Here is a 22,213-nt window from a genome sequence, read left to right on the forward strand (position 1 = left end):
CGTCTCTTTCCAAACTCTCTGTCTTTGACGTTTATTAATCAGTGTTACAGCTAACATTGCGAGCATGTCACTGTCACTGTCATCCACTTCTTTTTATAATGATAACAGAAATCCAGCTAGTTAATTCATGTAACCTGGGCCTAATTCTAACGTTATATAGTTTTAACGCAGAAGTAATGGGGTATGTCAGTGCGTCGTTGCTATGGAGACGGTTAGCTGTGTATGTGTGCGTTGCGTTGCTTTGATGTGAACGGCCCAGTTTTAGAACGTCAAGGAATTCTTTTGGCAGTTGCATCCAGTCTCGTTGTGAATCATTGATCTGAACTGGCCTTACCGTGTCCTGCCAGAGCCGCTGGGGACTTTTATTTTTTTATATTGTATTTCAAAAACCAACAAATGTAAACATTAATTCTAGAACGGCATAACTTTTGTTGTGATTTGATACATTGCACAGGTATCTCATTTCACAATGCAGGCACACAGGATCAGTAAACAAACATTAGCTTTTACCATTGTCATCTCTCTTGTGATTGGTGGAGGTGTTTCTGCATCTGTGCTGAGCAGGTATGTTATCATGTTTCATGAGTTGAGTGCAGGTGAGTTATTAATGGGGAAATCTTGTTTGTGTGGACATCACCGGATGTAATTCAGGGTTTTGCTGAAATAGTAAAAAGACTGGTAAGATTGTATTGTAGATGCATTATTGTTACTTGTGTTTTAAACAGGAATAAATCAGCCGTCTGTTGGGGAAGCTGTGGTTTTAACAGTACAAATTACACCTGATAGAGGATTCTTTACGAGGCCTAGTAGTACAGGATGTTTGACAGATGTGCAAGAGGAAACAGTTACGTTCCCTGTACTTAACACCACCTACTTACCAATCAGCTCCAAGAGCTCTGTGAGCAGATGGTGGGAGGACGGAGGGGGAGAGGCCGGTAAAACACTTCTACTTAGCTGTATGATTGTTGATCTGCTATTCATGAAAGATATTCATCATGCTTCACTGATATAATTCTACAACAGAGATGGCTGAGGCTGAGAGAATAAATCTAAATCTGTCACAAACACCACAAAAATACATCTTTCAATTATATTTATTTAATGTAATACATGGTTGCTATCATAGTCAATAATTGTGCACTAATAATGAGCAGTGATAGTCTGTGATTTTTGGCAGTTGTCCTTCCTGCTTTTGTCAACTGAGTGGATTGTGGTCTAGACTATGTGTAACTTCCTCATATCAGTTTGTGAAATATGCTGATCAGCTGACGGCAGACTTGTCCCCATGTGATTGGTCATACGCTGCAAACAGCCCTTTTATGTGAACGTGCTCAAACCCTTGGTTAGTGTCACTGATGCCAGATAACCAAAAGATACCCTGGGTATGCTGAACGTGCTTCGTAGTGCAGGCCGCAGCTTATGCATTTCATCAGTTAAGCATTGCTTTGAGTTTTCTTCATCTTCATCTGGTGTTGTGTTTCCTCTAGGAGAGCTGACGCTAGTACAGCAAAGTTAAAGCTGATCTTCGACCCCAGCCTCCTCGAACAGCATGCCAGCTTTACTGACGGTAAGACAGCCATGTTATTTCATTGAAGAAGTTTAGCAACTCCTAATGATGATGAGGTTTTTAATAATGAGGTACGAAGTTATTCTTACACAAGACAAACTGTGACCAAAACCACAGCTGAGAAATCGGAGTGTTTACTGTTGAGCACAAACTACTGTTGTAACCATGGTTACATCCTGATTGTGTTAATGTGTTTGAGCAGATTACGGTGAGATGCCCCTCCCTCCTCCTCCTCCTCCTCCACCACCGGGCACTGAAAATCCTTATGAACCAAACCTGGAGGATGAATACTACTAAGAGAGCAACAGATCCTGACGCAAAATCAAGCCCACCAAAATATAATAAATAAAAACAAATCATCTTGCGTGTTCATGTTTTCCTGTTTGTGTGTGCAAGTGATGCCAGACGTAATAACGACAGGACACGGCGAGATCTGCATTAAAATTTTTAAATAAAGAAAAATTCACACCTAAAAAAATTCCAAAATAAAGAGAAATTTCACATACTACATGTTGAATCAATACAATGTAATATTTATAATTACAGATATTAAATTATTTATTTATATATATGGCATGTCTATACACCCTTTGTATAGCCCCCATTACTTTACATTGTCTCCTGTCTGCCTGATCGGCTCTTGAGAAGGGAACTCATAGAAAAATCAGTGCTGATCTCTCGATGCAAACACGATGGCTTTGATCAAAAGCAGACGACTCGTTTGCTTTGCTCGTGAATCTTATTCTGAAAGGAACAAACTGTGGGGACTGGTGAGATGGATGAAGTGACTATTACCACTCCTTTCATTAATTAATCGTCTTTTGTGGGCATTTTATCCTCTGTTGAATATATATGACATAAAATAATCTGTTAGAAATCCGTGTTAGTGATAAATGATGCAGGAAGTTTGCTTTCTGTTTGTTTTTCACTGCAGGAAAAAAAAAAAACTGTGCTGTACCTGTGCTGGACCCAGGATGAAGATAAACAATACTTTAGTTTCTGTTTTGATTCAGGCCCTCACTCAGAACACACGTTGATGAAAGTTTTAGCTGTTTCGACCCGTGGTCCCATCACGTTCATTTTGAGAATGCAGATTTAAGTCTGTTCAGGGAAAATGTGTCGTATCCTATCCCAGCAATGACCCATACTGGAAATTTTAAGAGTTTAATATTCTCAGAAAACAGACATAAAGGGTAGACGGCCGGTTCAGGTCCTTAAGCAAGGCACCGCATCCCCCTATTGCTCGGGGCGCATGTCCATGTGCAGCCCCTTCTGACATCCCTCCATTAATGCATGTCCTTTGGATCCTGTTTGTGCATGTGTGTATCTTGGGCTTTTGTGTGTGTAGCTTGTTCGTAAAAAAGCCTCACCTCACCCTGCGTGGTAACTCAAATATAATCCCTGACAGCACAGGTTAAGTACAGCATTCTTAGTGCAGCGGAAAACAGCCACATCAAACAAACGCCCATATCCCTATGTGCATTCAAACTCTTAAACTCAACACACACTCAGTGGCAATCCTTTCAAATGCAGTGATAATGAAGACTGAGGAAGGTCACAATGATCTGATGAAGAAGAGGCACTACTAGTGAAGATATGAAGACACCAGAGTTTTGCTTTTGCTCCCTTTACAGCACCTGCACCTACTGCTCCAAACACCAGCCTTATTGTCTTCTCACCGCCACACTGAGAGCATTTCATGTTTCTGATGTGGAAACCAGGAGGAGCACGTTTCTAGAACGCCACACGGAGGAGATTTTCTATGTTGGACCTCGTCTTGTACCACCAAAGAGCCTTAGTGTAAGATGTTTGTTTTTTTTGCAGGTATAAAATATATTTACTGATTTCTAGTTAGAACACACGGTAAAGAAGCGCAGTGTGTCAGCCAATAGATTAGGAATTAAGAACTAAGGCTTTACTGTGTGGGGGCTACTTAGCTTAGCACTACAGTACCAAAAGAAGCTGCTGAAGAGTTTGAAAGGAAAAATCCACACCTGTTCACCCTCACACGGTTTCGTTTCTATCACGGACAAGTGATGTTAAGTGCATTACAGGAGTTTTTTGTGATTAAGTGCTAAAAAAGTTTAGCCTACCTCGTCTAACTTTAATTAATGTTAAACTACATTTCCCAGAATACCCCTTAACCGACAGAGAGACAACCGATGTGCTAGCATGGAAACTGTGGCAATGCTTTCTAGCCTACTGCCCGCTCCTCTGGATGTAGGAATTAGTCTCTGTATTTCCTCTGTTGCCTGTCTGGCTGCTGAACATCTGTGACTCTATGGGTCCAAGTGTCAAATAAAGTCTTATAGGGAATCTACACAGGCAACGTATTTGAAGCGGATTTTTGACACGCGTGTTCCGGGACAGAACCGCTCCAATGTTATGCAATGCTGCAATCTGCACCAGCCGCGTATGCTGCGCTGGAGGCGGGAGTAATACGCGAGTAATTTTCTGCTGCTCCGTCATTTTACACGTCACCTCTCTTTTCCCCGCTGCTGAGCGTCAGTGAAGCGTAGAAAGCCACTGACTGCTATGTAAACATGCCCACAAGCAAGGAATCCATGTTTAACGATGTGATCTCTTCATTTTGGCCAACTTTGATTTCAGTTACCTTTTAAAGTTATTGATCAGCTACATGAGCAGGCAGGATTAATTAGAAAGAGCAGTGAATATGTACATTTCCTCAACATCCTATTAATTCATTCTCATTTGACTTCTACATCCTACATAAATAATGAATTTATGCACAAATAAGAAATAAGTCTACAAGTTGGTTGCAAAGTTCTCTTCTTCTACTGTTTCCAGCAGACTGCACACTTTTTAGCGTCGCTGCCGCCCCTATTTATGGCCACGAATCGCAACTACCATTGGCTAACTTTGAGACTCAGCTCTGCTGTAGTCATAGCCGGTGTAGATTGCAAAATAGATGCTGCCATGACGCTAACGTGTCGCACACGTTCGTCTGACGCTACAGTGTCGGTATAGATTCCCTGTTACACTTCTTGGTGCACATTAGCGAATGGCACCAACTCAGAACCTCACCTGTAAACAGCTCGTACTGCAGATCACGTGTAGGAAGCATTAATCTCTCGATGTTTCAGACAGATACATTTTCTTTTGTGTAACAGTGGATGAAATGGTCCTGAAGTGACAACGAGGTTTAGCCAAACATATAAATGGGACCCTAAAATGCACAAAACATCACTTGTAGCTGGTTTTATAACAGAGCTGTAGGGTGGATCTTTTTTGTTGCATCTGAACAATGTGAATATCACCTCCATAACAGGTGTTCTAAAAAGATAACATTCACTGTTCCTACATGGATTTGTTTTACTAAGTGTACATTTTCAGTGTGAGGATGTTATTTAGTAAATATACACCTCCCTTGTGCTCTGACTGTAAATATTAAACGTCAAAGCGAACTGTTCTTTTTTCCCAAATCTTAGCTTCTGTTTCTCTTTTGTTAAGTGCAAGTACAAGCTGGTTCGGTCCAGTACGGCTCCTGGGCTTTCAGTGTTTCACCTGCTGAGACGATGCTACGGCTAACTAGCGCTGCCAAGGCTGCGGTGATACAATGTTTGTGCTTTCCATGGGCAGCCTGTGATCACCACCTCATCACTGACTCCATTTTGCATATTTTCCTTTTCTCAGGACTCTCCTCCTTTGGCTCGTTTCTCTTTCTTTTCTGCTCAAAGATTTCACCACAGTTCCTTTTCCTTCTTGTTTTTCAGATGTGTTAATTTTTCATTTTCTTCTCCTTTTTTTTAAAGATTTTTAGATATGTCTGTCCTTCATGCAACATTATGTTATGATACAGTGTACTGTACAGGGCTGTGGTTGAAGGCAGGGCAGGGCTATTCCAGGTAGATGTCCTCTGTTGGGCACGAGAACTCCACAAACTCTTTATAGTACAACTGGAAAGCTTTCCTGAAAGACAAAGACATGAACTTTAGTCATTCACCGACTGCAAGGACACACACTGATATTCTTATAATGGCCAATCCAGGGGCTGCGGCCTTCCAAGGACGTATTTTAAGGCCGATTGCATCACAGCGAAGGCTGTCGGAGGCTCCTCCAGATGTGGCCGACAAATACGTCCTCCTTTCCCCCCGGGCCAGAAGTATCCGTTGTGTTCATCCTTCGTGGCCCAACGTATCCTGAGATTCATTGTGCGGCATTACTTATAGCATTTTTACCGAGAGTAGAACCTGGTCAGGTCACTATATAAATCAAGAAACAAGTGTTGGCCATTTTCACATTAACATGACCTATTTGTTGCTGTAGCTTTTACAAAGAGGTGAAAGAGGAACTCTTGAGGGGTATAATAAACTTGGAGTGGACATGACATGCTAAATGCTTCAGTTGATCGGCGGCAAATCTGAGTTGGCTGATCATCTTAAAAGTAATTCAAAAAGTGATGTTTAAATTACCGCTTCAACATTAAATCAATCAATTAAAAAATGATATCAATTGATCTGAGTGTAACTGCCTGATGATCCTCTGTGGTCGGCTACAAGATGGTCTGTCGAGCACAGTTAGGCCCCGATCAGACAGAGCGTGTTTTACAGGCTGTTAAACGAGATGCCAGCACTGAGCTGCATCCCTGTCACACTGTCAATAAACATGATGACAGATACCTCAACCTCAATACCCACCATATACTAGTTTCTAATTTACAGAATTTTGACACAAACCATAAATCATATCTACCTCTGCAGATTAATAAAGTACTTTTATGCACAGCAAGCAGTGCTTCTCATTCAGACTAAACTGTATAACATAGTGCTTAGGGAGATAAACTTGCACGTGCACAGAATATCTAAAAAGCTAGGGTACAAGAAAGTCTGACTCACCCTACTGACTCTGCAAGAGGTTTTGTTGAGTTTTCAGACACAAACACGTGGCAGGCAAATCTCTGGTCTGCTGGGTGCTTAGTTATGAAACCAAAATACCTGCAGAGAAGAGAGAGAATTTGTTGAAACTTTTTTGTCACGTATTAATAATAATAAGTTCTGTCTCACATTGAATCAGTAAGCAGCCAAAAGATCAAGTGCGGTGCATTATTGTTATTTCTAGCAACACCTTGTGTAAGTTTTGTTTAGACCCTACAAGAAACAGCAAAGGGTAAACAATATACCTTTTTATTATATCTTATTCTAGTCAGTACAATGCATGTGATTTGATACTGTTGAAAGAGCTGTTTCAGGTTGTCTGCCGACACTTACTTGCTGTTTTTGGGATGATAGCCGCAGAAGGAAACGTTCTTTAACTGGAAGAAGTGATTGCACTCGTTGCTCTGAGAACGACACAGAAAAGAGGCGGAATAAATGTCTGGGACCAACAGCAAAAACGAGAAGGCTGTGTGCTCCACGTCTACTACAGGTTACAGTATTTTATCCCGCGACATGTCTGTATCAAAAAGATGTTTAACTAATTCATGTCTATAATACATAAGAAAAAAGCCTGCATTCAAAATTACTGACAGCGCATTGTATATTCTTATCACAAGTAAAAGTTCATTATAAAGAAAAGCCCCTTTGTGAATGTTGTTGTATGGTACTATTGTGTTATTACAACACTATTATTAGTTGGAGCAGTACATGGACTATCTACATCTTACTGAATATATGAACCAGTACTTAAGTAAAGACGACCTTTGACATACTCGTGGAAGTATCACACACACACCCGCCCCCCCGCCCCACCCTGAACAGTGAGTAACAAGTTCGTTAACGATAAAAACCTTGGAACAGATATAACTCATAAAATAGCTCAGTGAGGAGCCTTTTGTGAAGACCTCAATGTACACTTTTATGAACAACCATAAACCAAACAATGGTGTCTCTTATGCTTGTTAAGTGATTTAGGTTAATGTGTAGTTGGTCTTTATAGGACTGTTGAAGGACAGGATTGTAAATTCTATCTCTTCAGGTTCAAAGGGTGTAAAAGATTAGTATAAATGTGGCTGCAACAAAAATATATATATTCATTGACTTATAAGCCAATGTGGTGTGCTTATATAGCATTAAAGTTTATCACATGTTCAGCATGTACAACTGGCGTCTTAGAGGTACCAAGGCACTACAACTGTCAAATATATTTAGTGAAGAAAAGAATAAAATGCCTCTCTGATATGTTGAAGAAGAGAAGCTGCTCAAACTGGAAATACTTAGACAAGAACTAGTGTAAGAATACACTCACACCCTATTGGCAGCCACATGGGGGCGACATGTCTTAATTGTTCAATGGGATTCCGACTTGCAGATGAGCTTCATTTTTGACAAAACCTCACAAAGCTGCTCTTAATTTCTTTACATAAAACAGACAGAGGACAGTAAGAGTCTTACTCTGTCACAGGCATAATAATCCTCCTGAACTGCGAGCTTGATGCCTTTCACACTGATCTCCAGGATGCAGGACGAAGGCGGGTTGTACTTGACTGTCATCCTTCTGTTGGTGGCAATCTGGAAAAGAAATGTAAAGATGTCATGTAAAACATTCTTAAAAGTTTGTCTTTTCACCTTCAACCAAATTATATTCTTGATGACAATCATAAAGTCTTAAGAAAATTTTAAATTGTGACGGATTCAATTACAGTCTGTGATTTTGGAAAGCTCCTGTTTATTCAGTGTTCGAAAAACTTAACAGAAAGATAGTAAAATATTTAATTAAATCTTTTGAGATGTCTTAATCACATATAAACAACCTCTAACTGTCTAAAGAGTGCATTTATTTTTAAAAAATATATAAATACTGCACACATTTCTTCTGACAAAGTTTTCTTGAACACCTCATGTATCTGTAGCCTTTTCTGTAGCAGTCAACTTCAAACATTCAAACATGCACAAATGTGCACAATATGGGCCATGCACTGTACCTTCTGCATAGCTGCACACAGAACATCGTTTCCTTTGTGGAAGGGCACTTGAACTGAGCCCAGGAACTTCAGTCGGTATCTGTCCAACCATTCGCTGCTCTTCACTGCACAGGGAGGAAAGGAAGACATGGAACTAGAGCAAATACCCAGGAAATAACTGAGAGTAACAAACACATGTATACCATAAGCTGAAAAATAAACTACGTCCCTCTTTTTTATGTATATAAAAGTAATTTTATGTTTGTCCCCTTGTCTCAAGCAGCTTAAACCTGACGAGTTTCACCGGAAGGCCATTCATTCTAACCTCAAAACCCTTAACTACACATAAAATTAAATGTCTTTGGTAAATAATAATCCGCAGATAATCCTTTCATTAATAAATTGATGTTTACGCTGTACAATAGGAAGAAAGATGCCCAGTTTCTGAAAGCCCAGATGGACATCTTTAAATTTCCTCGATCTTTACAATCAGAAGTTCAAAACACAAAAGATATTCAAGAAAAACAGAAAAAAATATCACAACTGAGAGGATGGAACAAGATTTTTAATTAGATTTATTTAATTGATAGAACACTTTAATTGACGATTCATTTTCTGTCAATTGACAGCTTTAGTTCTAGCAGATGGAACAGGTAAACAAGGTCTTTTTAACTTTCTCTCTCTGTATCCTCTTTGCTGCTGTTTTCCTCTATGACATCTCTCTTCTTGTCTTGCTCTGAATATGAATAACTTCTAAATTTAGATCACTTACAGCAACACTTGCGTGCCATGACTCAAAGAAGCATGAGTGTACAAAGGCTGGAGTAACCTAAAAAAAATAAAATGAGCTAGCTTCATTCTTTAATCTGATACATGCCTGATACACGCCCGTAACTCAGGCAGTAAAGAAAACTAATGCAGGACCAAAAACCTGCACCACTCCTGCTGGAATTTTCCGTCATTATTCAAGTCATTATGAAAGAGTTTTTCTGTGGTTATGAAATAGACTTAAATTAATTCTGATGACTCGATATGACCTACAAAAGCAAACCAGACCATCAGCAATAAGATTGTTTATTTTTATAGTTTTTTTTCGGTGTCAGACGAAGCCATCAACTGCACGCTGTCTTTGCTTACATTTTTCAGGGAAAAAATTTAAAGTGAGTGATACATATGACTGTTAAAGAAAGCAGGTGTGTTTTTTTGTTAAACACACCATCAGCAAAGAGATAAGAGGTACAGTTTTGTCCACAGGGGGCGACAATATTAACACAAACTGAAAGTTTCTCACAGGAGCTTTAAAGTGAAAAAAGTAAACTAAGCTGCAAGCTGTTTTCTTAGCATCTATTGCAAGCTTTTGGAAGCTTAAGAAAAAGCTGTGCAAATGTACTTTTCCAGGATAGTAGTAGTACTTATTTATCATTGTACTGTATATGGGGATTACATATAACAAGACATTAGCTTTTTACACAGGAATGGAAAGCAGGGCTGTCACAGTACTGGATTTTTCTAACTGTGATGAAACACTATCTAACCGCCACCCCAGCCCGCTGCCAAGTATGTTCTCTTTTGTTCACTACAGCGTGTCCCCCTGGTGGTAAAACATCATCGACATGAGTGAACACAGCATGAGTTTATTAACCACTACTACTAAGTTCCTATTCTTAATTGTTGAAATTATATCCGTGGTGACGAGCTTGTTGTCGTAGCGGCTAAACTAACATGTCGCGAGACCGCACACGGGCTCGTCTGCACCGATTAGATGCGCAGCAGTGCTCTGAGAGCCAGGTTTCTTTTTTCTGATTACTGTGGTGTTTAAATTCGTTTTTTATTCATAATGTAATGTATTGTTCTGTATAGAAAGATGAGGTGCTTCCCTGAGACACATGGATAGTGAGTTTACGCAGAACGCGTACCTAGCAACATCACTGGGTCTGTGACAGAGAGAAAAATAGCGATGATGACCGTCACTAGGTGCAACCCGCGGTAGGCGTCACATAACCACGATTTTGCGGTCATGCGGTTCCAGTGACAACCCTAATGGAAATGTTGCCATACTGTGGAAATGTCCTGTTTTCTCTTGTAGAAGTTTAAAAGCGTGATACAATTGTGTAGTACAAAACCAAGCAGCCCAAATAAATATTATTATGATGCTTTTTTGAAGAAAAATGTCTTTTCAAATTTGGTCTTTGATACGCTGACTAATACATTGTACTTGAGCACAGTTTCAGTCAGTGTTTCAAATCAAAGAAAGCACTGAATTATCTTCACTGACACATTTACAGTCAGCCTTCTATAATCAATAATATGTGGCTGTATCAGTGTCTGTACCTTTGTCGCTGTCAGAGTCCTTGGCCACCTCTATAGCGTAGTAAGCTGGAAAGATCCCGCGTGCACCGGTTCGCATGTTGTAGCCCTCGTACCAGTAATCCTCTGACTGCACCTCCACCAGCAACGGGTCGTCCACCTCCAGCTCCAACTCGTCGTCATGTCGAGGGACAAATCTGCCGAGACAGACGTCGTTACGTAGAAGATCAGAGGGACATCACAGGCTAATTTTAAGCTGCATGACATCCGTACAAGTTATCTGCACCACAAACATGTTACACTTTGTCTGTATGCTTTTATGTTTGATTCATTTTAAAGAACACTGGCTGATCAGTTGTGATGGAGGCCTGCAAAAATACAGAACTATACTAGAGCTAGAGACCTTTAAATGAAAAGGGACACTGCATTAAGCCTCCTGCCTTCAGCTATGCATGTATAATGTCCTGCACCATGACATGAGCCCTCAGTGTACAGAGATTCTGCTTTTCACATGACTGCATTGCTGTTATTTTTGTCCCCCTCCTCTATGCATTTATCAGCCGGAGGTCTTCATCAGCAGCTGTAACTGCACGCTGCCAGCTGGAGTGTGAATGTTACCGTGGAAACGTGAAGAAATGGAGTGTTTCTGCTGTAACAACCCCCATCGAAAGATAAAAAATTACTATTGGAGATATGAGCGTGTGAAAAGGTAGCTACACCATCAAATCATGCTAATGCTTGACGAGAGGGGTCAGGGGTCAGGGAGGATACTGACTGACTGATCACCGCTCAGTGTAGCATGAAAGCAACGTGGAGAGTAGGAGGAGTAAGAGCTAACCAGCCATTAACAGCTAATGTCAGAGTCTCTGTTTCAAGGCTGAAAAGGCAGGGAGTCATGTGGAACATGAGTAACAGACTGCTGAGGTGTTTCCTGTTTCATCACAGTTAGTGAAGGACAATAGACCTCTTATAAATCATGAATTCAAATCTAATCAGACAAATACAAGCAAAGTGATAGAATCGTTGTAGTTGAGCGCTGTGGGAGACGGCTGCCTCTCCAGTAGCTCTTCAGTTATTTAGCTCTTTTAATTTTTGTGTTATCTAATTTTGTACTTTTTTATATATATATATATATATCGATAGATATATATATTTTGATCTTTATTTTTTACCCTCTGTGTGCTGATTCTTTCCTATTGTATTGTACTGTATAAGCTGCTGGAGACTGAATTTCCCAGAGGGAGTCATCCCAAAGGGATCAATAAAGTTGAGTCTAAGTCTAAGTCTAAGTCTCTAATTTTCAGCAGAAACACAATGTGTCTGATATTATCTGTACAGCAGTGTGTGCTCTTTGTTGTCTGTCTCTTTGCTGCTGTTTAACACCGGAAATTTCCCCATTGTGGGATCAATAAAGGTTTTCTTATTATTATTCTTAATCTCAAAGGTCTCAGTTTCGTTCCCTTTGGCGCCACCTATGGAGATAAACGGTAATTTCGAGAGCACACTGCCTACGTCTCCAGACAGTGTTGCATGTGTGACGTCCACGTTTGGCTCCGGTTGTAACTCTTGATTTTCCACGCTGACGGTCGCTTTCCTTTTCAGACTGTTTGCCTTCATCTGAGCGTCGAGTTTGTTTCTTTTTCTTTGGATTTTCACTTATTGTTGAAGTTGTATCTGTAGTCATCCATCTTTTCTTTGTTTGTTCAGCCATAGTAGATTACTGTTTACTCACAACACTTGCAGAGACTGGAAAAGCAGCCGCTTAGCTCCGCCTACCCTCTCTGGCAGACCAACCACTGCTGGCTGATGGAAATTGTGTCACTAACTTGGCGCCGCTTGTGATTTTTTCCGTGTAAGTCCCCACAGACAACCGTCTGTAATACTGCAAATGTAAAGGCTTTCATCAGTGGGCCATAGGCTCAATCACCATTGTGTTACCTCAATGACTGAACAGACATTTATTTAAATGAAAATCTTCAAGATTATTACTTCCCAGAGGGGAAATTTGGGTGTTGCAGCAATACAGAGACAAAATTAGCAACTTGGTAAATCCAATTAAAATAAGAATAGATAAAATAAATTAAATAAAATGTGGCACATATATAAACAACTGGTATACAAGTACGAGTAAGTGACAAGTGACCTAATTCAAATGTCAACATAACTACATTTACACAATATGACTGAACTGTGTTTGCAGCCTGTCTGATGGAAGAATTAAAGATATCAATCACAGCTTCTGCAACCAAGGAAATGACCCCCGCCTTGTCGATGAGTTTCACATTTCATGTGAATGTATGCAGCCTTGTGCCTTTCTGACTATTGTCACACATTTCTGTAAGTTATTCGTATTTAATCATTTATTTTATGATTCTAATATAAATTTTGTTTGTACACCTAAATATGCAACCTCCGTTTTGAGACAACAAAATGATCCCCTGACTGCTTGTGTGTTGACGTGTGGCTCACATGACAGGTTTTCAGTCATGGTGCAACATTGAAAATGATGTTGGGGTGAAGGTGCTGATGTTGGTGATGGTTATAATGGTGGACGTGGTGGTATAGTTCTTCTTACCTGTAAACAGCTCTGTGGCTCTGATCCCTCTCCTCTCCATTAATGACACAAGAGTATAAGCCAAAGGACTCTGCACCTTAAAGACGAGAAGAAAAACATGGGAAAAAATTAATTAAGCAGTTTTATACAATGATTAACAAATGGAAAAAGATAAATTATATTAACTTTAAATGACAAAAGTCCTTCATAAACAAACAGAAAAGACGACTAGGGAACACTGAGTTTACTTTAAAGCTGATGCATTCTTTAGGAACTATGAATCACGCTGTAATTAGGCGTGAAACAGATGAGCATTGTGTATTTCTACCTGCATTCCCCTGAGTAATCCGTTATCCCCTCCTGCACAGCTCAGATAAACTGCTGCGGTGTTTCTAATGAGTGTGTAAAGCACATGGACGGCTTCCAACAGGACAGCGAGGACTATTAGAGGGAATGACCACACATACATTATTGAGGAATCTCTCGTTATGTGCGTCTCTTTCATATGAATCCTGCCTCCAGCAATTTCTGCCGGCTGCTTTATTCACACATACGAATCCGATGTGGGTCAGTGTGTGACTGGAATATTTCACCGCTGTTTTCCCAAGGTGAGAATCAGCCTAATGCAGGTAAATCCATCAAAGGAGCCTCCTATCCCTCCGTGGTCCTGTTCTTTATTTCCCAATGGTTAACAACAAAAGACACAAGGAAACCAGCAATGGGATATTCAAGGCCTCCAGATAATCTCTAATTTAGGTGATTAAAGGTATTTCCTGTCACCTATTGGTCCAACATGCCACACCTCTCAAGTTTCAATGATTATTCAGCAGATTCTAATGATTTTTTAAGCAGACTGAGTCTGTCAAAATTATGACTTGCCATATCTCAGATATTGATTATGCAATAGCTCTTGGAATTTGGCAGAAAATCAATAAATAACTGGGCTTTCAGAGCGATATATGAAAACCTCCAAAACTTTTGAGGCCCAAAAACCACAGATTTTGCTTTTTTTTTTTTTCAATTTTCAGAGGAAAATTCACGACAAAATGTTAAATTTTCTTGAGCCTTTAAATCACTTTTCTCTGATGTACACTGGTTTGTCTCTGCCCCTACCAAATTGCATGCATCTAGGAGTTCTATACCTGAAGATACTGAACTACAAAAATGGCCTCCTTTGTAAGAAATTCTTTCGGATGTTAGAAAGAAAGAAAAAAAAAAATGCATGTTGCAAAATGAATACAAAATAATTTACTAATAATAATTCACTTATTTGTCTTGTCTTGAATAGCATATACATCCATCCATCCATTATCTATACCACTTATCCTGTTGCGGAGGAGCTGGAGCCTATGCCAGCTATCATTGGACGAGAGGCGGGGTTACACCCTGGACTGATCGCCAGTCAATCACAGGGCTGACACACAGAGACAGACAACCTTTCACGCTAACATTCACACCTACGGGCATTTTAGAGTCACCGATGAACCTAACAAGCATGTCTTTGGACAGTGGGAGGAAGAACACGAGGAGAACATGCAAACTCCACACAGACAGGCCCCCAACGACCAAACCGGGACTCAAACTAGGAACCGTCTTGCTGTGAGGTGACAGCGCTAACCACTGCACCACCGAGCAACATAGCATACACGTTTGATTTGAATATCATTTAAATTGTTAACAAGAGAAAGACTCAAACTGACTTGTTTTTGAATGTGTGATTGGGGAAACAGAAGGGAAGAGAGTCTGGAGGCAAATCCAGCAAACTGCAGACTGTTTTTGGCTGCGTGTCCCTCCACCCTGCAGGGCACCTAAATACCCGGCTGGTTTCTGCTTTCAGTGCGCTGCTGTCAGAACGCTGATAACAATATCAACAAAGCAGCAAACACTGCAGCTTTCATTTACAAGGCTTACAAGCTGAGCTGGGTCATTCGGCCTAAATGAGTCAAACTTTCATTCAAATCACATTATTTCTCTAACAGTTTGGTAAAACAACATTATCAAGTATTATTCGTTAAATAGATTTAGATGTGACCCAACATGTTGTTCAGTATAGTGCTTTATGTCTTTGGACAAAGCTTAAACAGCTTATCAAAATAAACAATGCTGCCATTTTCAGCACCATCACAACATGAAACCGAACAGTCACAATATCCAGAGCTACGTGTCATGTGTGACATGATCTGTGCTGGATGAGAATATTCCAGCTCTGGACTCTCTGTGGCTTTGCTTCATCAGCCACATCGCTTTAAGCCTTTTTCACCACGCTGCCAATTTGGCCAGACAGCGCTCACTGCGGTGTTACTGCATGTTTAAAGGGAATCTAACAGAACAGCAGCCTGCCCTGCAGCCCTGATGTGTGTCCTGCTGTTTCACACATCATTCAGTGGGGAACATCATGTCCTCCATTGAGAAATATCCAAATTCTCTAAATGTAAAAGCAAGTCTCTGAGACAAAGAGGAGGATGACATGTTAAAGTAATAATCTCGAAGATTTTTATGTAAATAAATATCTGTTAAGTCTCTATCTATCGCCAAATGAGGTAACACAATGGTGATTGAGCCTATGGCCCCCTGATGAAAGCCTTTGCATTTGCAGTATTGCAGACTGGGTGTCTGGTGTGGAAAAAATCACAAGCGGCCCCCAGTTAGTGACGCGCTTTGCATCAGCCAGCAGTGGTTGGTCTGCCAGAGAGGGTAGGCGGAGCTAAGCGGCTGCTTTTCCGGTCTCTGCAAGTGTTGCGAGTAAACAGTAATCTACTTTGGCTGAACCAACAAAGAAAAGATGGATGACTACAGATACAACTTCACAAATAAGTGAAAATCCAAAGAAAAAGAAACAAATTTGAGGCTCAGATGAAGCAAACAGTCTAAAAAGGAAAGCGACCGTCAGCCAGGAAAATCAGGAGTTACAACCGGAGCCAACCGTGGACGTCACACATGCGACACTGTCCGGATATCTGGGAAGTGTGCAGAATATCTTCGAGATTAGAACTTTAACTGAACTTGGAAAACTATGCCTTTAGTTTTTGTGCACCAAACGTGCAATTATTAACAACATATTCTCAACGTTGACACTCTTTTTTTGTTCTGGATATTTCAAACCGATGATCTCAAACCAATTCACCTCATCGTGCAATGATTTGAGCACATTTTCGATTAGTCCTGATTGTGTGTTTCTCTGTATCTCAGTGAAAATGACTCAGTGCTTTTGAGACCTAAATAAAGGTTTGAATGAATGAATTAAATTACTCTTCAGTAAACACTGAAGTTACATAGGCAGTTTCTGGCAACCCCATATGCAAACAAGGAGCGAACTAGTTTGCATGTCTTTGCATGCTGTATTACTTACTAGTTACAGAGCAAAGTACAAACACAATCTGTTCGCAGATTGAACTGACGAATCCTGAGAGTTTAAATGTACAAATGTCATATTTACCAAAAAGTAACAAATGGTTTTAATCTTTCTCACCAAAATCCAGAAGAAGGAAGTACGAAAATTAACATATTAATCTTTTTAACTCATCTTTTATGACACGTTTTGCTGGGCTATCCATTATTGACTGGGTCATATGTGATCTGTAAATGTATGCAAGATGTGAAATAAATATTGAACTAATGTTTAAGTCAAAAACCGTTTGCAAACACTGTTATCTTCTGTTGTGTCATAATTTTAAACGTGCATATTGACATGAAAGACATTTTCTGCTGATGGACAAGCTGGTGTTAGAATATAGTCTTCCGGGCGGAGCTAAGAAGCTCCCACACACACAAAGACTGCATGTACTTAACATGAGGTATTCATGGCAGTGACTTACTGGAGGAGCGCGAGCGTCCATTCATGAACACGTTGAGGAACTTCTTGGAGAAGTGCAGGTCGACCTCTGGAGTGGAGTCCTCCGACAGACACGCCGTGGCCTCTCTCCTCACTCCTCCTATCCGTGAGCTGTCCTCCTCCTCCTCGTCCTCCTCTTCGTACTCCTCCCCGATGGCTGACTCATAGGGAGATGAGACGCAGTTGTCGTAGACGGTGGCTGAGTCGCTGTCGTCACTGTAGCCTTGGTAACACTGACGAAGACTGACCAGTTCCAGCTGAGCGTGCTCGTCCACCACCAGCGTGTATTTGACCGAGTCATACGAAAGCCCGCTGGCCTCCGAGCTCATGGAAGTCCTTAGTGGGGCGGCTCTGCTTCTAACGCCATCCCCCTTTCCTCCCCCCTTTCTCATCCTTCCATCCATTATTATCCTGTCCACATCCTCGTCCTCCTCCCCGCAGTAGCTGTCATCCGTGGCGTCCACATATTCAACAGATGACCCGCCTCTTAGCATCAACCCGGCCCCCGTTCCTGCCCCCTTCAGGCTGAGGTCCAGCGCCAGGGAGGAGCGAGCCATGCTAGGCGGCGTGATGAGGGACTCTACACAGGAAGCATACGAAGGTGGGGGGATGTAGACCTCGTCCTCCTCGTAGATGGAGGGGTTTGTCCGGTCAGGGAGGGGCTGGTAAGGAGGCGGGCCCTCTGTGTCTGAGCTGATGGACATGCGGCCCTGCTCAGTCTGCTGCGAGAGGAACGGCCGGTCCTGTGAGTTGGGGGGATCTAAGGGGTCTGCAGAGCGCTGCACAGGAGTCAGATAGATCTCCTCTGTGGGCTCTAAATGAACGTCCGTGTGGTAGCGGATTCTCTCCCGGTGGTTACCACCTCCATCCGCCTTCCCTGCTGGATAAAGTGGAGCGGGTGTGTAGTTCTGTGGTGGAGGTGGGGCAGGGGGCTTCTCCTGAAGTTTGGAGCGTGTTGCAGCCGCTGTGGATGAGCCGTGCGAGTGTCCGGAGGTGTGGCTGTGCCTGCAGGGGGCATCAGTGGAGGTCCCTCGGTCTTTGGTCTGCGCTCCCCCGCCCTGCACCTTGTCCTCGTCGCTCAGACAGCTGTGCTCACGTGGAGGGGTCAGCTCACCTGCAGGGAGAGCAGACGCAAACAGCAACATGCAGACGGCCACAGAAACACACACACAGACACACAACCACGCACAAAAGCCAGACACAAGCACAGAGTAAATATACACGAGGCAGAAATGCAGACAGGACCGGCAAACAAATACACAAGCAGACGTGAAGGCCGACATGTCAGCGAATGAACGGACAGATACAGGAAAGCACACACAGGAAGAGAGAAGAGAAGCAACGGTTAGGTAACTGATGACAGGATTACGTAGCTAAATCCCCATGACTCATCAAATTCACAGTGCAGCCAGGAGAAGGTAGATGATGTGTTACGTCATAATCCACGGACAGGAAATCCAAGGATAATATTCTCACTGTCTATGACGCAGCATGACATCTGAAGCCACAGGACATGTGAGTTCTGGCTTTTTGACAAAATTCAGGCATCCCTGAAAGGGGCCAAAGTCCAGATAAGCAGCTCCTGTTGTCATTAAAAAATAAATCATAAATATCCATGGTAGATTTTGAAGTGCCAATGTTGTAATCTCTGACCAGGATGGACATATTGTTATCTGGACATGATGTAATCTGTTCTGTGTGACATAACGCCGTGTCCAAGGCCAATAACGCTCTTTTTCTCTACATCTATTCTTCAATTTCATTTTATTGTCTTCCCAGGAAACCTTATGGGATTGCATACTGTGATTGTCTTAGAAGATATCACTTTTGAATTAAGGTTTCCACCACACCTTTTCACCTTCAGCCAGCAGAGTCATCAGGCTCAGTGAGGCCACCTGTGCCTAGAGATACACAGTGTGGAGCCCTCAGCTAGTGGGGTGTTTTTGGTTTCAACAAAACTGAGGGAATAAAACAGGATTTCATAATCACGTTTTATGTTGTTGATTTGTACGTGTTTTTGGTGTCCCACTTAATATAAACCTTACATGTTGCTGTGGTGAGTTTTGCTATTGTTTTTGTGGAATGGTTCAATCCAATTAGGGCGGGGCCAGAAGAGACATGAAAAGAGAGTGAGACGATGACTGTATCAGCTTTCTGTGAGGCTGGGTGTTTACACGTGTTTTCAAGTGTATGTGTTAGTTTACCCAGGACTGTTTTTTGGCTCCTTTGTTTTCAATTTTTGATTAATAAAAATTTTAAAAAGTTCTTCTTGCAAAGATTTCTGCCTCCTGGTTCTTCTAACCAACATCTTTTTTCTTAACCAGCAGTGCTGAAAAGCCACACTTAAATCCCTTACTATCAGTAATGCAACAGTCTGTAGCTAATAGTTACAATAACTTACACCAGATTTGTGAGGTAGGATTATGTTGTCCTTAAATATGGAGGTTAAGCATATCTGAATAAGAATTAAATATTTTCCATTGCATTGATGACGTTCTTTAAAATTACTTATTACAAAAAATAAAACATCCTGCCTCAGTTCGTCTTCTTTCTTTTTTCATTCTGTCGCAGTCAAACAGTGCTGGCCGTCTTTAGATTGATTTAACCGAGCAACACTAGACAATAATGCTATCAGGTTTCCTCGATCATTCTAGTGCAGCCTCCTGTTATTTTGTACAGCTTGTAAACAAGAGTGGCCAAATGTAGAAAGCAGTCTGCATTCGGGTATGACATATTAATGCAGAATTCTTGCCACCATGGCAGGTAGGTCAATCTAAATATAACACAAAATTAACTTTATAATATTTTCAGCATATTAAAAATGAGCTACGCAATGTTTCTATCCTCTTTCTTTCATAACCAACAAAGTAAAAATAGCTAATTGAGTTTATCTGATATGAAAACACAGCTAATAAAGGAGGAAACATCTCAGAATAATGCCTTATAGTTCTACCAGATAGCTGGTTTATCCTGATTTTTGCCGTTTTTTTCTCAAGGCTTCGTTTGTTTTAAAATGATTGAGTTAAAATGTAATATACTCTAACACTTTCCCCAACTGTCAAGCGTTGTTGGCAGCGAGGTTGGTTATTCTCGCCTCACATGGTGGTCTGAAAAGAGTGGTAGCAATGGGCCATGACAGCTCCCAGCTAGCTAAGCCCTGAGCTGACTAACACACACTGATACATGGTAAATAGCATTGCCCCAGCTAGCTACACTTAGCAGAGTAAAGCTAATCCAAGCCTTAACAGTGTCCCCTGAGGATCAGGCAGACCTGCCAGACTCTATGCAAATCACCAGCGCATTCAGCTGCAGTGTTAGTAGCACAAGGGTGAATAAAACCACACAATGTTCTGGTCCTCACGTCCCATTTTGTGTCAAAATCAGACAGTTCACAGTAACATATGAGCTTTATGAAGTTAAGATCCGGTGGGAGAGAAAAGCTCACCTGTTTTAGAAGGCGAAGACGAGCCTGAAACCTTCTCCTGCCAACTGTATTTCTTCCCAAAGGAGTTGTTGTTTAACGTGTCCTGTGGAAATGAAAAGAAAAAGAGGAAGGGAAGAAAAAAAGGAAGGAAGTGGTGAGAAATAAAAATAGATCAATACATCAAATAAAATAAAAAGAGAGAGGAAGAAGAAGAGAGGTTTAGCTCACAGAGTTCTGGATCCAGACGCTCAATGTACACAACTTTTTGTCTCTTTCTCCCTCACTTCTCTCTCTCACTCACACACACACACACACACACACACACACACACACACACACACACACACACACACACACACACACACACACACACACACACACACACACACACACACACAAAGCTTTTATTCTGTTGAATGAGCAGGGAATCTTTTGTCTGTGCTCCGTGGTGTGCATTTAAAGGGACCCAGACCTTTTACCGAAGCTACTGGGAACACACGCAGACACACAGACACACAACCAGTTGATTGACTGGAGAGAGACTTTTCTAGAAACCACGGTACTTTTAAAGGAGTTTTTTTCTTCTTTCAAAAACTTCCTAAAGGCTCAGTCAACCTAAATGTTGATGTTATTTATATTTACAGACGAGGAAAATACAGGTAAAAACAATGACCAAATCATGAATGAAAAGAGTGGAATTGAGTTGAATCTCATGTTATTCAAAGAGCAACTAAGCACCATTTTAATATCTTACTTTAGCTGGTAATCGCTAATTTAAATTCTCACTTTGCAGCAGTGATGGAGAAGAGCACCAGAGGGTGTGGTCAGCACACAGTGACATCACTGTTGAATGTGCTTACAGGTGCACTGGATGGTGCAGAGACCCAGCAAGATTGAAACTTTATATATAGCGAAGATGTTCTGGCAAACCTTTTTATTTCATTTTAAAGTCGAGGTGAAATGAAAAATGTAATTTTAATCCTTTTAGATCACATCCCTGGTAATATTGTGCATCAATATAGGCCAAAAAAAATACAGAAAATCAATTTCTTCGTATTCTTATATCAAAATCCGATCACTTTTTCTTTCGGTAAAACTAAATTTCACACGTGCTTACGTAAGTTAGCACCAAACAATTTCAACCAATCAATCTGCAACATTTAGCCGCAGAGCACCAAGAACGGTCAGTTAGCTAGCTACTGCGCTGTGGAGAACGTCTGTCTACGCCCACTTCTCAATGATCAAATCAAATGATATGATATGTCCCGCCTGCACGTCCTGTTTCACTCGGAAATACGTCACGATACAGAAGCTAGTTACTCTCGAAATGCCGTTTCAGCTCGACTTTAAAGCTCCTGTGAGGAACTTTCGTTTTGTGTGGATTTTGGCGCCCCCTGTGGACAAGGAAGAACCGATTATCTCTTTGCTGAACGTGGGCATGTACATGTTATGTTTTCTGGTGAAAAAACCTTCTCCTGCTTTCTGTTATCGTTTAAAAAAATGTAAACGAAGGCTGTTTTGCCCACATGCTGTCAATCTCTCTCTGTCTGACACCTACCCCGCAGCAGCAGTCAAAGGCATTGGAAATATCTACAAAGAAATAATCAAACCTGTCACTATTGGCCTTGCTTACTTTTGTAGGTCATATAGATGCAAAAGTATTCATTTCA

At 41.2% G+C, this 22,213-nt stretch overlaps 1 protein-coding gene and 1 long non-coding RNA gene across 3 annotated transcripts in view; one reads left to right on the forward strand and one right to left on the reverse strand.

Annotated features, from left to right (window-relative positions):
* The first annotated feature begins 1,323 nt into the window (after positions 1-1,323).
* LOC138594663 (uncharacterized) lies at positions 1,324-1,918 on the forward strand. The gene is made up of 3 exons (XR_011308447.1): positions 1,324-1,382; positions 1,488-1,567; positions 1,770-1,918. It is a non-coding gene; the product is annotated as an uncharacterized lncRNA (long non-coding RNA).
* An 83-nt stretch (positions 1,919-2,001) lies between these two features.
* mapk8ip1b (mitogen-activated protein kinase 8 interacting protein 1b) overlaps positions 2,002-22,213 on the reverse strand; it is a 62,061-nt gene continuing 41,849 nt past the window's right edge. For both annotated transcript variants that reach the window (XM_069657866.1, XM_069657867.1), the window contains exons 4-12: positions 20,565-20,646; positions 17,103-18,233; positions 13,309-13,384; positions 10,758-10,930; positions 8,448-8,551; positions 7,918-8,034; positions 6,796-6,866; positions 6,424-6,522; positions 2,002-5,497 (exon numbers count right to left, since the gene is read on the reverse strand). In XM_069657866.1, the coding sequence (XP_069513967.1) occupies positions 5,425-5,497; positions 6,424-6,522; positions 6,796-6,866; positions 7,918-8,034; positions 8,448-8,551; positions 10,758-10,930; positions 13,309-13,384; positions 17,103-18,233; positions 20,565-20,646 (1,926 nt within the window). In that variant the 3' untranslated portion in view covers positions 2,002-5,424. The remainder of the gene's footprint in view (positions 5,498-6,423; positions 6,523-6,795; positions 6,867-7,917; positions 8,035-8,447; positions 8,552-10,757; positions 10,931-13,308; positions 13,385-17,102; positions 18,234-20,564; positions 20,647-22,213) is intronic.

Source organism: Semicossyphus pulcher, unplaced genomic scaffold (genome assembly GCF_022749685.1).
Source record: "Semicossyphus pulcher isolate SPU_LCO1_2020_fin unplaced genomic scaffold, fSemPul1.0.p SCAF_1, whole genome shotgun sequence".
Taxonomy (NCBI): Eukaryota; Metazoa; Chordata; class Actinopteri; order Labriformes; family Labridae; genus Semicossyphus; species Semicossyphus pulcher.